Source organism: Perognathus longimembris, chromosome 28 (assembly GCF_023159225.1).
Source record: "Perognathus longimembris pacificus isolate PPM17 chromosome 28, ASM2315922v1, whole genome shotgun sequence".
Classification (NCBI taxonomy): Eukaryota; Metazoa; Chordata; class Mammalia; order Rodentia; family Heteromyidae; genus Perognathus; species Perognathus longimembris.
In genome coordinates this window covers 58,708,130-58,724,356 of record NC_063188.1, presented here as the reverse complement: position 1 = coordinate 58,724,356, position 16,227 = coordinate 58,708,130, and the positions used below count along the sequence as shown (strand labels likewise).

The window sequence follows — 16,227 nt, the reverse complement described above, 5'->3', positions numbered from 1 at the left end:
TACCTTTAAGTCGGCATCAACTCCTACCATTGCTTGTGTTTCACAGCATATTATTTCTTAGTTCATACCTCTGTTCTATCTAACATTCAGATGCCCACCTCCCTCTCATCCTAGCTCTCTGTGTTACCACCTCTTAGAAATCTTCTTTGCCCCCACTAGATTGTAAGCTGCAATAGCAAGAACAATTTCTCATTACCTCTGAATCCTCAGAGCATAGCATAATGCCTGGCATAAAGGGAGTTGAATGAATATCATAGTGCAAGCTATTACACTATAGTCCCTCTAAGATATTTGTTAGTTGAATCATGAACCATGCTGTGGAGAGGACTTTTTCTGGGTAGTACATATATATGGATACAATATCCCCAGTTCCAGTAATGGGGTTAATGACATGGCCTTATCTCTGCAAGCTTTGCTAAGCCAGCCCCTATGTATCAGAGTATCCCTGTTTACTTCTGTTATCTTAATATTTTAGCTAATTATTATAACAAAATGGTAATCCTTTAATATGCAATTAATTATTATTTCATAAAAATAGAATGACCTAATCACATTAATTGTAATTCCAATTCTGAAATGAAGTCATGAATTAGAATTTGGGGATCTTTTCCCAAATTAAAAAAGTATTTATGTAGCAAAATTAACTCTGAAAGATTTGATGTTCTAAATTGATAAAAAAAATTATTGGAAATATTAACTGTTTCAGAAATTCTGTATTTCTAAGTGATAGCACATGTAAGTGTATATATCACTTTTCTTTGTGATTTTTTTTTCAGGATAAATACTTGTGTGCAATACATAGAAATACAGAAAAAAGTTATACCTTACCAGGTGCCAGTAGCTCATACCTGTAATCCTAGATACTCACGAGGCTAAGGATCATGGTTTGAAACCAACCCAAGCAGACAAAATTGAGAAATTTTATCTCCAATTAATCAACAAAAAGCCAGAAGCGGACCTGTGGTTCAAGTGCTAGAGCACTAACATTGAGCAGAAAAAGCTAAGGAAGAATGTGAGGCCTTGAATTCAAGCCTCAGTACCAGCACAGAACAAAGAAAAAAACAAGAAAAAAAGAATTACAGAGGACCCCCCTCTTATAGACATTCACATATTTTTGTACTAATTAAAATGTATAGCATTTACCCTTGGTATTGCATCTGTATATCAGCTCATAGAGATAATAGATTAGCAATTTTCATGGACGCATAATAAAATTATCTCATTAAAATTAACTTTAAAAAGCTGAAATAGGAATTGGAGGCATGGCTCAAGTGGTAGGGCACCAGCCATGAGCTGAAAACCCAAATGAGAGCTCAAGACCCTGAATTCAAGCCCCAATACTAGTATATACACACACACACACACACACACACACACACACACACCTGAAATTATTAAATAAAAATTGAAAAAGATGATTAAATATGATAAGCAGTACATTTTCTGAAAAAATAGCACTATGCATATTGATACTTCTCAACTCAAACAATGGTTGTCTTTAAGAAATTATACTGTTACATTTAAGTTGTATTAAAATAAAGATGAATATAAAGTTTCAGACTTTGAGAATAGCAAATCTGTCTATTTAGTGTTATACAGTGTGGTAAGACATGATTCTTTCTACATAAAAGATTAAAGATATCTAACTAGTATCTATTTTTCCATTGTCATTTATTTTTTATTTAAAATTTTATTTCATCTTTTTATTATCTTTAGTCGTACAAAGGTGTTGCCATTCAACAAAGTAGTTTATGAATACATATCTTTATCAGTGTCACCCTTTTGAAGATTCTCATCCCTCCCTCTCAACATCCCCCCTTCCCTCAGAGATACTTTCAAAAACCTCTTTGTAACTGTATGACACAGACTTGCCTTTGCCTTTGTATAATAGAGTTCCAGTGAATGTGCTTTAGAATCGTTGTTACTATTAAGTGCAGAGTTTTCTAGCACAATTGTGGTTCTTCTTGGCAGAATTTGATTGCATTGTTTTTATAAGCAACCTGAGCACATTAACTTTAATTTTCATAAGGTGTTGAGAGGTGGGTGTACAACCATTTTCAAAAGATGGGAAGTGTGGGCTGGGAATGTGGCTTAGCAGTAGAGTGATTGCCTAGCATGCATGCAGCCCTGGGTTCGATTTCTCGGCACCACATAAACAGAAAAAGCTGAAAGTGGCACTATGGCTCAAGAGGTAGAGTGCTAGCCTTGAGCAAAAAGAAACCAGGAACAGTGCCCAAGACCAAAGTTAAAGCCCCAAGAATGGCCAAAAAGAACCCATGAGATAGAATGTCCTATCATTTAACGGCACCCCAATACTCACCCCAATGCAGAGAATTCCAATCACCACAGCACACTGAGGTCAGGGGGTAACTTACCTTTGGTTCAGATCAAGTTATATTTTCTCCCTTTTTATTTAGGCCCACAAGTATTGCAATATCTATTCAAATTGGGTGCTATCCCTTGCAGGTTAGTGAGGCACAAAGGGAGACTTTTAAAAACAAATTGCTGCAGTCCAGCATAGAACCTGTCTGTCACATTGATGCATAGACATAATAAAAGGTGAGTGGCAGACTTGGTTTTTGAACTCAGGGAGTGGCTGCTGTCCCCAAGATTCTTCTCTCAAAGCTTGCATCCTTCCCCTTTGAGCTATAACACCAACTCTGACTTCTTGGTGATTAATTGGACCTAAGAGTTTCATGGGCTGTCCTGCCTCAGCTGGATACTAACCATTCTCCTCACATCTCAGCCTTCTGAATAGCTAGGATTCCATGTGCAAATGTTGAGTCCTAACCAGGCAGGCATGAGCCCCCAGCACCCTGAAAGACTGCTTTTGGCTCATGCCCTTAATCCCAACTATTGAGGAGGCTAAGCTCTGAGGATCATAGTTAGAAGCCAGCCCAGTCAGGACTCTATGTGACACACTTACTTACAATTAAGCACCAAGTAGATGGAGAGTGCCTCAAGTGGTAGAACACTAGCCTAGTACAAAAAGCATCAAGAGACTGGACCCAGGCCCTGCGCTCAAGACCCAGGTCTGGCGTACATGTGCACACACACACATACACACACAACCACTAGAACCATATTTATATACTAAAGTCAAACTATATAGGCACCAAAATTAAGAAAACAATCCCATTAGCAAGAGCAATAACAAGAAAATGACTAAGTATAAAATTAAAAAGCTAGCTGGGAATGTGGCTTGGTGGTAGAGTGCTTGCCTAGCTTGCCCTGGGTTTGATTCCTCAGTACCATACATGCAGAAAAAACAGGAAGTGGTACTGTGACTCAAATGATAAGAGTGTTAGCCTTGAGCAAAAGAAGCTCAGGGACAGTGCTCAGGCCCTGAGTTCAAGCCCCAGGACAGGAAAAAAAAGGAAAGTTAGAGATGAAGGAGGAAGAGAGTGCAACTGAAAGAACCCATTCTTCTTTGTTTCGGTTTCTTTTACTCCTAACAGTTGTTCCAATAAGTTAAAAATCGGGGCACTGTAGATACTTAACAAAGAAAATATAGTTGAGAACCACCAGCTGGGTCAACTTCAAAGACAATAGATTTTATATTTCATGAAATCAATAAAATGACAGTGGAGCAGTTCCCAAGTGCCTAAGCCACATTCCTAGCCCCTACATTTCTTTAAAGTGACCAGAGTGCCAGAAATCAGGTGAATCAAACAGTGCAATCACTATTATTTCACAAACTTAGTAAACATCTACTAGATTACACTATACTGCTAGACATAATAGAAAACAACAAAACAATCACTTATTTCTGTTCTCAAAGAACTTAATACAGAAAATAAATTTAATACAGGGGTCAGTATTTGAATTGTAATCATCCCTACTTATTAACGAGATAGATACCTGACTTTGAAAAGTCATTTAATTAATCTGTTTTTAAATTTTTTTTCTGAATGTCAGCCTCCTTGTCCGAAAAATGGGGATGACAATACTTCTCTTGAAGGCCTTTAAAATTTTGAAGTAATGTAGTACTAACTACACTACTTAGCACAGTGTCTAGCTTGGTAAGTACATAGTTATTGGTAGCTGTTACTGTAATTGCCTTCCTCACATGGAGTTCTCAGTAAATGTTAGTATCTTCCTTTCTGCTTACAACCTATCATCCACTAACAGAAAACTGTAATAACAGGCTGGGGATATGGCCTAGTGGCAAGAGTGCTTGCCTCCTATACATGAGGCCCTGGGTTCAATTCCCCAACACCACATATACAGAAAACGGCCAGAAGTGGCGCTGTGGCTCAAGTGGCAGAGTGCTAGCCTTGAGCAAAAAGAAGCCAGGGACAGTGCTCAGGCCCTGAGTCCAAGCCCCAGGACTAGCCAAAACAAACAAACAAACAAAAAAAGAAAACTGTAATAACAATGATGTGGTATCATCTAACATTTAGAGTATGACCTGTGTTATCTCTGCTAAAGTCAAAATTAGGTTAGCAAAGACTTATAAAATTCATGTTGGCTTCTTATTACAAATTTTAGTGAGTATACTAAAAGAGAAAGTCTTTTAGAGACTGGAATTTCTTCTCAAAATTAATTGAGTACATGAAATACATTCATAAAGATCAACCTTTGGATATCTGGAGAGTAACTGAACAAAGTTACCAAGTTCTATAGCTCCAAAGGCTAGATTAGTGGGAGAGGAGAGGCATTTATTTAGGAACGTTTCTATATATACATAAAAGTAGTAAGAAAAGTATAATGCATTCCTGCATACTACCAACCCATCACCTGGTCCAACAATTTATTAACTAAAGTGGGTTTTTAACAGAAAAACATTTTAGTCAAATACTATGACATTTTTGGCTCTCGTAAAATGTTTCTCAAATTTATTAATTCTTAAATCCCATGTCATGATTGTAGTTAGAATCCTACTGTAATGGTTGCTTTTGTTGAGCTTTTTATGTTAATATGGATTAATAGTCAATTATTTATTTTCTTTAATGTAAAATTTAATTTAGAATGTATATTTTTATGTTATTCTAGGACTTCTGTATCTTTTTAAAATTTAAGTTTAATTTTTACTGCACATAAACCATAAAAGTTGTACATATTCAGGACAGATTTTTTAATCAAAAGACAAATAGAAAAATGCATGGATATGTGGCATTTTTACAAAAGAAAATAAGAGTGTTAAATATACTGGATAGAATATATTTTGTTCTGTCTTTTGTTTTTAAGGTTTGGCTTGAGCAACAAGTTTGATACTGAATTTCCCTCAGTTCTAACAGGGAAGGTAAGTGTGAATTTGCTTTGAACTTTTGAATTCTAATACATTTTTATGGCTTATCCAGTGTTATGACAAATGCTTTGACTTACTAGTAATGAATTCAAAGAACAAGAGGCCTCCATAACTGAAGGTGTGTTAGTAACTGAAAGCTATTCTCATGACTACCAATCTCTGTCCAGTTATTGCATCTATTGTTTATTAATGCTCACCATCATTTTATTTACTTCTTCAGCTTTTTTTAAAATATATTTTTATTATCAAACTGAATTACAGAGAGGTTACAGTTTCATACATTAGGCATTGGATACATTTCTTGTACTGTTACCTCGTCCCTCATTCCCCCTCCCCCCTCCCTCTTTCCCTCCCCCCCCACGAGATGTTCAGTTGTTCAGTTCATTTTCATCATACAGTTTGTAAGTATTGCTTTTGTAGTTGTTTGTCTTTTTTTTTACCCTGTGTCTCTCGATTTTGGTATTCCCTTCCAATTTCCTGGTTCTAATACCAGTATACATGGTTTACTTCTTCAGCTTTTGCAATTGTGTTTTTCCCCCAGGGCAGGTAGCTGTAATTATTTTTATTTAGGTCAATAATTTCCAATGTTTTATTACCAAAGTTATTTTTAACTGTATTGGTCTATTGTTTTGTGCCAGGACTTGCACTAAAGGCCTGGGTGCTGTCCCTTAGCCTTTTTGCTCAAGGCTGATGCTCTACCACTTGAGCCACACCCCTACTTACAGCTTTTTTGGTGGTTCATTGGAGATAAGAGTCTCACAGACTTTTGTGCCCATGCTGGCTTCAAACCTCAATCCTCAGATCTCAGCTTCCTGAGTAATTAGGAATACAGGCATGAACCACCAATATCTGTCTTAGTCTATTATTTTAAAATTGTGGTATGATGCATATAGTTTGAGTTTCTAAATTTGGACTTGTGGCGATAAATCATTACCTTTCTATTGCCTGCATTTTAGTATATTCTAGCATTGAGGTTCAGAATTCAGACTCCTCAGGATTCAAAATGACAAAACTGGAGACCCAATGTAAATAATATTGTATTACATACTGACATTTTGCTAAGTGACTAGATTTCAAGGCCCCACAGCACAAAAGAAAATCCTTGTCAGGATTTATATGTTAAAATTTTAAGAGCTGTAATCATTTTACCATGTATATGTGTGTGTATCAAAACATCATGTTGAGCATGTCATAGTGGAATATGTCTGCAATGCTAGCTAGCTGAGACAGGAGGATTGTATGTTCCAGGCCGGGCTTGGATACCTAGTGAATATGAAGCCAACTGAGACTATATAAACCCTGAGACCACATAAATCCTGTCTCAACAAAACAAAAACAAACAAAATCTACCATATTTATACCTTAAATATATACAATTTGAAAAGAAACTACACTTGGAAAATTCTCTTACAGCAATGCTTTCTAGGCCAAAAGGAGAAGGCTCTGCCTAAGACAAAAAGTTATTTTTACTTGTTTGCTACTTGGATAAATGTAGAAGAGAGGAAAATATTACAAAATATTCAATAATTTCTAAATGATTATTAGCTGAAGGCTTGAGTAGCTGAAATGATGATAATAAGTTACTAGAAAGTAACATCAAAGTCAAAGCCTAACAAATTAAGTACCAGGAAATTGGTATGTAAGAGAAGGTGAGGGGCTGGGGATATAGCCTAGTGGCAAGAGTGCCTGCCTCGGATACACGAGGCCCTAGGTTCGATTCCCCAGCACCACATATACAGAAAATGGCCAGAAGCGGCGCTGTGGCTCAAGTGGCAGAGTGCTAGCCTTGAGCGGGAAGAAGCCAGGGACAGTGCTCAGGCCCTGAGTCCAAGGCCCAGGACTAGCCAAAAAAAAAAAAAAAAAGAGAAGGTGAGGCCTAGGGAAAAGGGAGAATGCAGGCAAGAATGCATGTATAAACCACAGAATTGAGAATACAATGGAAAGGATGAGTCCAAGGGAGGGGTGAAGATGTTGAAGTGGTGACAGAGATTAAGATGCATTGTACACATAAACTGATTTATTTTTTAAAAAATCAATACATAACCTAAAATTAAGATAAGCAAGGGAAAGGGTGGGTTGGGAGGGGTGTATGAGAATGTTGAAAGTGGTGACATTGATCAAGATGCAGTCTTCATAAACTCCTTTGGTGAATGGCAACTCTTTTGTACAACTGCTTAAAGATAATTAAATTAAAATTTAAAAATAAATGAAAATGGGGGCATTGCTCAAGCAGTAGAGTACCTGCCTAACAAGTACAGTGCCCTGAGTTCACCCCTCAGTACTGCCAAAAAATTAATTAATAAAAATAAAGCCAGGTGCCAGTGGCTCACACCTATAATGCTAGCTTCTCAGGAGGCTGAGATCTAAGAATCGTGATCCAAAGCAGTTCAGGGAAGAAAAGTCTGTGAGACTCTTTATCTCCTATTAACTAGCAAAAAAAGCTAGAGTTGGAGATATGGCTCAAGTGGTAGAGCACCAGCCTTGAGGAAAAGAGCTCATGGACAGTGACCAGGTCCTGAGTTGAAGCTCCAGGACTGGCAATCAATCAATAAAATCATTCTGCTCCCTAAAGGACTTTTATGCTATTTTGGTGTTAATTTGTGTTAATTTATTGCGTATTGTTAGATAGGAAATAGGAAAGCATGGTATAAACCAGTGTGTCTAGGATATTTAAAAAACATAAGAGATACACACATTGATAATTGTATTTTATATAAAGTAGTTCTAGAAAAATATACATGAAACTAACTCAAGTTATTGCCTTGAATGGGAAAGGAGAGTGATGTAGATGGAAGAAAAGATGAGACTGTTCTATGAAGTTTTTAGTATTACTTTAATTCTGGAACTATGAGTATATTACCTTTTTAGTGTTATTGTAAAGGTACTATATGGAGGGTTACAGTTACATAAGTCAGGTAATGAGAGTACGTTTCTTTTCTTTTCTTTTCTTTTCTTTTTTGCCAGTCCTGGGGTTTGGACTCAGAGCCTGAGCACTGTCCCTGGCTTCTTTTTGGTCAAGGCTAGCACTCTACCATTTGAGCCCCAGTGCCACTTATGGCTTTGTTTTTCTACATATGTGATGCTGAGGAATCGAACCCAGGGCTTCATATATGCAAGACAAGGACTCCACTGCTAAGCCATATTCCCAGCCCCCATTTCTTTTTTTTTTTTTGACATTTTCTTTCTTTATTGTCGAAGTGTGATACAGAGGGGTTACAGATTCATATGAAAGGCAGTGAGTACATTTCTTGTACTATTTGTTACCTCCTCCCTCATTTCCTCCCCTCCGCCTCCCCCTTCCCCTCTCCCCCCAAGAGTTGTGCGGTTGGTTTACACCAAATGGTTTCTAAGTGTTGCTTTTTGAATAGTTTGTCTTTTTGTTCTTTATCTCTTGGTTTGGGTATTCCCTCTCCCTTCCCCAGTTCTATTACCCATATAGACAATATCCAGGGTACTCGGATGTAATACAGTGGTAGCAAGGGTACAGCCACAGGAAGGGACTACAGGAGAAAACTGGACAGACCACTCAGGAGAGTACATTTCTTGTTAAACATTGTCACGTGCTCCCTCATTTTCTCTCATTTTTCCCTCCTGATCATCACCTCTCACAAGTTGTATAATTCATTATCAGCATAGTATCTAGTATCACTGCTGCATTTGTTCACCCTTTGTCCCACCGTTTCTGTGCTCTCCCTTACCCTCCCTAATACAGATAAACTTACATACAAGACAAAAAGTTACAGAAAACAAAAACAGTGACAAAGGAGAAAAACACAAAAATAAAAAGCAAAATAGCAAAAAACCTCTTGCTTCTATTTCTTGAAGTTCATTTCAATAAACATTTTATTTGCTAGTCCTGGGGCTTGAGCTCAAAGGTCTGGGCACTGTCCCTGAGCTTCTTTTCTCAAGGCTAGCACTCTACCACTTGAGCCACAGTGCACCTTCTGGCTTTTTCTTTTTGTGGTACTGAGGAATCAAACCCAGGGCTTTATTCAATAAACATTTTATATCTTCATATGTACATAGCTATTGAGCCTTTGTAATCTCGTTTTGAACCTTAATTTGCTTTTAATTTGCTCTCCCTTATTCTAAACTCTTTGAGAATGGCAAATAATAGCTCTTTTTGTTAAACTGTGTTTTCTAGCTGTTTAATCTCCTCATTTATAGCCTAATCCCAGTCTTCCCCTCCACACAGCCACTGGGGGTTGAGGGAAAATATTTTTAATGCCAGAGGTTTTATTAATTAAAATTTATTGACAAGGTGTTGTGCAAAGGGGGTACAGTTACATAATAAGGCAGTGAGTACATTTCTTGTGATATCTTACACCCTCGTTTTTCTTTCCCTTCCCTAGTTCAGGTAGGCATATATACAATATCCTGTGTACCAAAATCATATACAGTAACCACATAGGGTACGCCAAAGGAAATTCACCTAGAACTTTAAACATAATGTCAACAATAGAATCCTCCTGTGTTCTTCTCTTGGAGTTGTTTTTGCTTATCCTTGTCTTATATAATCATGTGTACATAGCTGTTGAGCTATTGTGATCCACTGATAGGTCTATTCCAGAGCTTTTTATGTTTAGTAGTTGTTTGGTTTTAGATACATAATGTAAAGTTGCTGACCCAAACCTGTGGAAATACCATTTGAAAAGAAGTTTGTTGTTTTGCACACCTGGTCTCTACTGTCCACCCCCCCCAACAGTCATATATCAAGGACACCATGCCACTTTGTTCTATGTGTTCTAGGCTTGTCTCGCCCAACATATTTGTTCAAGTTCTGACCACTTCCCTGTGAATACCAATATTTTATCATTCCTAATCGCTATGTAGTATTCCATTGTGTATAGGTACCATATTTTTTGGATCCATTCATCTGTGGAGGGGCATCTGGGTTGTTTCCATATTTTGGCTATTGTGAATTGTGCCGCGATAAACATGGATGTGCAGATGTCTTTATGGTATCCTGAGACCTGTTGTTCAGGATAGATGCCTAGGGGTGGTATGGCTGGGTCATAGGGTAGGTCTATGCTGAGCTTTTTGAGGAACCTCCATACTGTTCTCCAAAGTGGTTGTACTAATTTGCACTCCCACCAACAATGGAGAAGGGTTCCTCTTTCCCCACAGCCCCTCCAGCATTTGTTGTTGCCTGAGTTCAGAGTATAGGCCATTCTAATTGGAGTGAGGTGGTATCTGAGGGTTGTTTTTATTTGCATTTCCTTTACTTAATGCCAGAGTTTTTAACTCAGGGTCTTGCACTTGGCTAGGCAAGTGCTCTACCATTTAAGCCATGTCTCCAGCCCTGGCTGAGAGAAAAGAAAAAGGATAGAAAGCAGACATTTTTTTCTAGTAGATATCTCTGCAATCGTAAGAAATCGTATTTAATTTAACCCTAAAGAGTAATTTATAGTTTATTTGGTTCATTTTCCCCCTGAAAAATTGAAGTCAGTTTGACACAGAATAGTGAAGTTAACCAAGCTTTACCATTGGATCTGTGTTGCATTCCAAGTTCTGCCACTTCCCAGCTATGTGGCAGTGGGCAAATTACTTCTAAGCCTAGGTTCTTAGGTGAAAAAATAGGTGGTATTGGTAGTTAAGCCACTTCTGAGGACTAAATGAGAGCATATATAGGAGTCATAAGGTATTCTCAGTACTGGTGTATTTTGCCAATTTCTCTTCATTTTTTTTTTTTTTTTGCCAGTCCTGGGCCTTGGATTCAGGGCCCGAGCACTGTCCCTGGCTTCTCTTTGCTCAAGGCTAGCACTCTGCCACTTGAGCCACAGCGCCACTTCTGGCCGTTTTCTATATATGTGGTGCTGGGGAATTGAATCCAGGGCTTCATGTATATGAGATAAGCACTCTTGCCATTAGGCCATATTCCCAGCCCCCAATTTCTCTTCATCTGAGTAATAATTTATTCTAGGATCCCACTACTAATTTATCCTTTTTGCTGTTAGCCCTTTCCATCTCTTCTGAGGTATGTCAGATCCTGCCAAGGAATTAGAAGCATAGTCCCTGGCAAAGTTAAGACTTGAAAATATGTGACTATTTTTGACACACAAAAAATCCTTTGGTAAAGCTCTAGCCTCTGTCTTTAGAATATTCTACCTTCTTCTAATCATTTAAAAGACTTCACCAATTAGAATATCAGCAGAGACATAGTTTTACATAAATCTAAAATATTTTCTCCAAATGAATAACCATGAAAATACCTATTGAGTAATAACATATTGGTAAAAAGATGATAGCTGCAAAATTAAGATTTAAAAGACCAGTGTGCATATACAAATTGTCACCTACTGCTGCTTGCCTAAGCCTCTGCTCCTCTCTTCTTCTTTTCTCTCCTATCCTCTTCCTTTGCTTTTCTCTTTCTTCTCTTCTTTTTTCTTCCCTTCCTTCTCTCTCTTCTTTTTCTCCTCTTTCTCCCTCTAGCTCTCTCTTCTTCCTTTTTTTAAGAAATAAAATAAATTCTCCTTCAAAAAAAGATTTAAAAGAATGTGGATTTAAATCTCTTCAGTAGAAAATTTATTAATATTGTCTGGAAAATGATACCAGCCTTAATGTTAGCTTCATCTGTTGGGGTGGAGGGTGCCAGTCCTGAGCCTTGAACCCTGGATCTTGGGGGGGGGTTGCTTGGGGGGGGTTTTGCCAATGCTGGGCTTGGACTCAGGGCCTGAGCACTGTCCCTGGCTTCGTTTTGCTCAAGGCTAGCACTCTGCCACTTGAGCCACAGCGCCACTCCTGGCCGTTTTCTGTACATGTGGTGCTGGGGAATCGAATCCAGGGTTTCATGTATACGGTGCAAACACTCTTTGCCACTAGGCCATATCTCCAGCCCCTGGATCTGGGTTTTTTGTTCTAAGCTAGTGGTCTGCCACTTGAGCCACAGCTCTACTTCCAATTTTTTGGTGGTTAATTGGATATAAGAGTCTCATGGACTTTCCTGCCTGGCTTTGAACTGCGATTCTCAAATCTTAGCTTCCTGAGTAACTAGGAATACGGGCATGAGCCACCTGCATCTGGCCATTTATTTATTTTGCTGTTGGGGAACAAACTCAGGCCTTTGTGTGAGTAGAGCATGTGCTCTGATAGTGAGATAAACCTTCCACCCTTGAGACCTGATTTTTTAAAAGACACATTGTTATAACATTAGTTTTACTCTTATTTTTCGTTAATGAGAAAATTTTCTCCGAGAAGTACTGTTTTATTTGGATATGTTAGTTTAGGTTACCAAAAAGTTTTCCTGATTTAATGGGAGAAAGACCTTTATACCAATTTGAAAGTAAAATGTAAAAAAAAAGTCTGAATTCTAGGGTTAATAGTCCTTATATGAAACTGTTTTAAAATGAATAAATGCAATAACAAAAATAGGGGGGAAAACTGCCCTTTACAAAATTAGTCATCCAGCATGAATGAGAGTCTGAGCTGAGCGAAACTGCATAAACTCTAAAAACCTAAAGGATCATTTGACAAGCTCTGTGGCTCAGGATTTTTGCTTCTTTTATGTTAATACTTATCATGCAAAGAATAAAGTAATCTTTTCTATGAAGTGTAGAAAATAGATCTTTTCCCTGTTTCACTAAAGGTAAGTTCTCCTCTCATGATAAGAAATATCAAGCAGGTATGAGCACACAGATTCTGTTGAGCAGAAAAATGAGAGAATTGCCAAACTTTAGAAAGGAAATGAAAGTTTCTGGCTCCCATCTTGAAACAATTAAATAGTATTATGAGGAAATTAGTGTGCAGGGTTGGGAATCCTAAGCCATAAAAATTGACCTTTCCTACTGTGAGCCAATATGACAAGTGATTGATAGGGGTGTGTTCCCCACAACTAAAGAAGGCGAATCAGTCCTGCTGGGGTTTGCTTAGATTTTCTTGTGTTTGTGGAGTCTCCTGCATCCTGTTATAAAATATTATTACCCTTTCACCCACCTTCATGATGTGGTTTTCTTTTTTCTTTCCAAGAGAGTGAATAGGAATGAAATGTTTCTTTACAACTTAGTGTTCAGCTAGAAAGTGAGGGGTTTCAAGCTAACTCTCAGTACTAGAGATGCTCAACTAGATGGAAGAGAATGTTTAAAAGTTATTAACTGTGATTCTAAACTGAACATTCTAGCTGAACATTTCTTTCACATTGTACACAACATTGAGAGCTAACCAAGTCTACTTTCCTATGACTATATCTCTATTTTATGACTTTTACTATTATTCAAATACAGGGTAGTTTTGTTTTGTTTTCCAAAGACAATCTTGGCCTTTTTTTAAAGACAAAAATGTAGACTAGTTTGATAATAAAAATTTGAAAAAAAAATAATAAAATAAATAAATAAATAAATAAATGAAAATAAAAACAGAAAAAAAGTAGACTAGTTTGTTGCTTTAAATTTCACTAAAAGCTTCCCTTTTCAGTATATTTGTGTTATGATTATAAATTTGAATTCTCAGTTTTAGTAACTTGAGTACTTTACTTTTGAATTGGTCTATAATAAGAGTTTAAAATAAAACTACTTATTAAAAGTGGAATGTTATTGGTGGGAAAGAAGAAAATTGCCATATTTCAGAAGTGTTACTCATTTCATTTTCAGAAGCATATAATAAGAAAAGTTTAATGACATTGTATATACATTGGCATATAATTGATGTCATTCATTGTGTTTTAAGTTAAAAGCCCATTTCCCTTTTCCATCCTTTTCTTCTCTAGTTTAAGTCTCCCTCAGTCATTCTTTGCTAGTAGAAGTAGAGTTTTCCATTCTAAGGCCCCTCATACACATATATTTGGGGGAGCTATGAACATTTTTTTTCAATTAATCTCACCCTTTACTTTTAGTTTTGTCATCTGTGCTTGTGTACTTACGTTTTTTGCCAGTCCTGGGGCTTGAACTCAGGGCCTGAGCACTGTCCCTGGCTTCTTTTTTTTTTTTTTTTTTTGGCCAGTCCTGGGCCTTGGACTCAGGGCCTGAGCACTGTCCCTGGCTTGTTCCCGCTCAAGGCTAGCACTCTGCCACTTGAGCCACAGCGCCGCTTCTGGCCGTTTTCTGTATATGTGGTGCTGGGGAATCGAACCTAGGGCCTCGTGTATCCAAGGCAGGCACTCTTGCCACTAGGCTATATCCCCAGCCCCTGGCCCTGGCTTCTTTTTGCTCAAGGCTAGCACTCTACCTCTTGAGCCACAGCACTACTTCTGGCTTTTTCTGTTTATGTGGTGCTGAGGAATCGAACCCAAGCCTTCATACATGCTAGGCAAGCACTCTACTACTAAGCCACATTCCCAGCCTCTTGTGTACTTACTTTCAAATAAAAATTTAAATTCCATTTACAAGCTCTTAAATTTATTAAGGGGCAGAGTTAGCAATTTTATGATATATGTTTACATCACAGTTCACCATATGTTTAATGTGCTATTGATTCTGAGTGCATAATTTAGATTTGGTACTAGTGTTATATAAAACAGATTAAATCTCAATACATATTTTCCTCGTTAGTCTTTACTTTAAATTCACTGAGGGGAAAAGTTAAATATTGTTGTTTTGAAGGGTAAATCGTTAGATAACAAGTTGATTCCTGTTTTTTAAAAAGAACATCAGTGGCATGGCATGTACTTTAGCATGGGCAAAGCCCTGGATTCCATCTTCAGCACAGAAGAGAGGGGAAGAGAGGATTGGATCTCAAAGAATTGAAGAGCACTGAATCTACATTCAAAATGTAGCAGATTATCTTTTTGTTATAATATAAAATGTAATAAGACCGAAATATTAATAATTGCTCAATGGGACCCCTTACCTTCAGATGAGATTTGATGCAAAAGAGAGCTTTTTTTTCTTTCTCCAAATCGATTTAGAAATGTGATTTACAGGCTTTCTTTTGCAAAGTATTCTAGTCAGGAGGTTCTTTTGAAGGTATAATTTACACTCCCAGTGAGTACGTATAGGTAGGAAAATGAAACTCAGAAAAATTAGTTGATCTTTCCATAGATTTTTTTCCAGAACTAGTAAGAACTAAGATACTGGGCTAAGAATAAGGCCTAGTGGCAAGAGTGCTTGCCTCGAGGTTCAAAGCCAGAAGTGGCATTGTGGCTCAAGGGGTAGAGTGCTAGCCTTGAGCAAAAAGAAGCCAGGGACAGTGCTCAGGCCCCGAGTTCAAGGCCCAGGAGTGGCAAAAGAAAAAAAGAACTAAGATACTGATGTCTTGATTTATTGTCTAATGTGCTTATCTTGTGTTTTTCTGTTTTCAGAATTAATAAGACCTAGTTCTCCGAATTTATTTTCATATTTACCCCAGGTATTGTGTCAGGTAGTTGGAACTTTTTATGCACACTGATTTTTCTTTTTAGCATCAATTAGTTATACAAAGGAGGTTCCTTTGAACAAGTTTATATGTACAAGGCTTCTCGATCATAATCACTCCATCACTCTTCCTCCTCCCCTTCCCACTACCTCAGACCAGTCTCATCAAGTTTTGCCTTGTTCCATTTTCACACATGTATAGAAAAGTATTTTTTACTCTATTCACCCTTCCCCCTCTCTATTCATCTTCCCCCTTCCCACTAGTACCTACAGGTCAGAGAAGACATGTTTCAACGTCCTAAATTTTTGTTAAGTATGTACAGTGGTTTTCATTGTGTCACCTTGCTGACAGTATAGATGAAGAATGAAATTCATTTATTTGTTTCATAAAAACCAAATTTTGGGCTTTACAATGTCACTAATTGATTGATAGGTCAAACAGGAGGTTCATGAGCCAAAACCTTATTGAGTGATACAAATAATTCCAGCAATGATTATATATTTGATGTTTTAATCATGATAATGCTGAACTCATATATCTTTACAGCATCTGCTAATACAAATGTTCTGTAGTGTTGACTCTATTAAATAGCTATTAAAAGTGAAAAATGTAATAAATGATTCTTCTAGTCCAATTATTTTATCTGGTACAGTAAAGCTCTATTGTTTCTGATACCTAACATAGTGCTGGGC

General features: G+C 37.5%; 1 protein-coding gene across 1 annotated transcript in view; it reads left to right on the top strand.

Annotated features, from left to right (window-relative positions):
- Chic1 (cysteine rich hydrophobic domain 1) overlaps positions 1-16,227 on the top strand; it is a 52,873-nt gene that overhangs the window by 4,759 nt on the left and 31,887 nt on the right. The window contains exon 2 of the mRNA XM_048336247.1: positions 5,191-5,245. Within this exon, the coding sequence (XP_048192204.1) occupies positions 5,191-5,245 (55 nt within the window). The remainder of the gene's footprint in view (positions 1-5,190; positions 5,246-16,227) is intronic.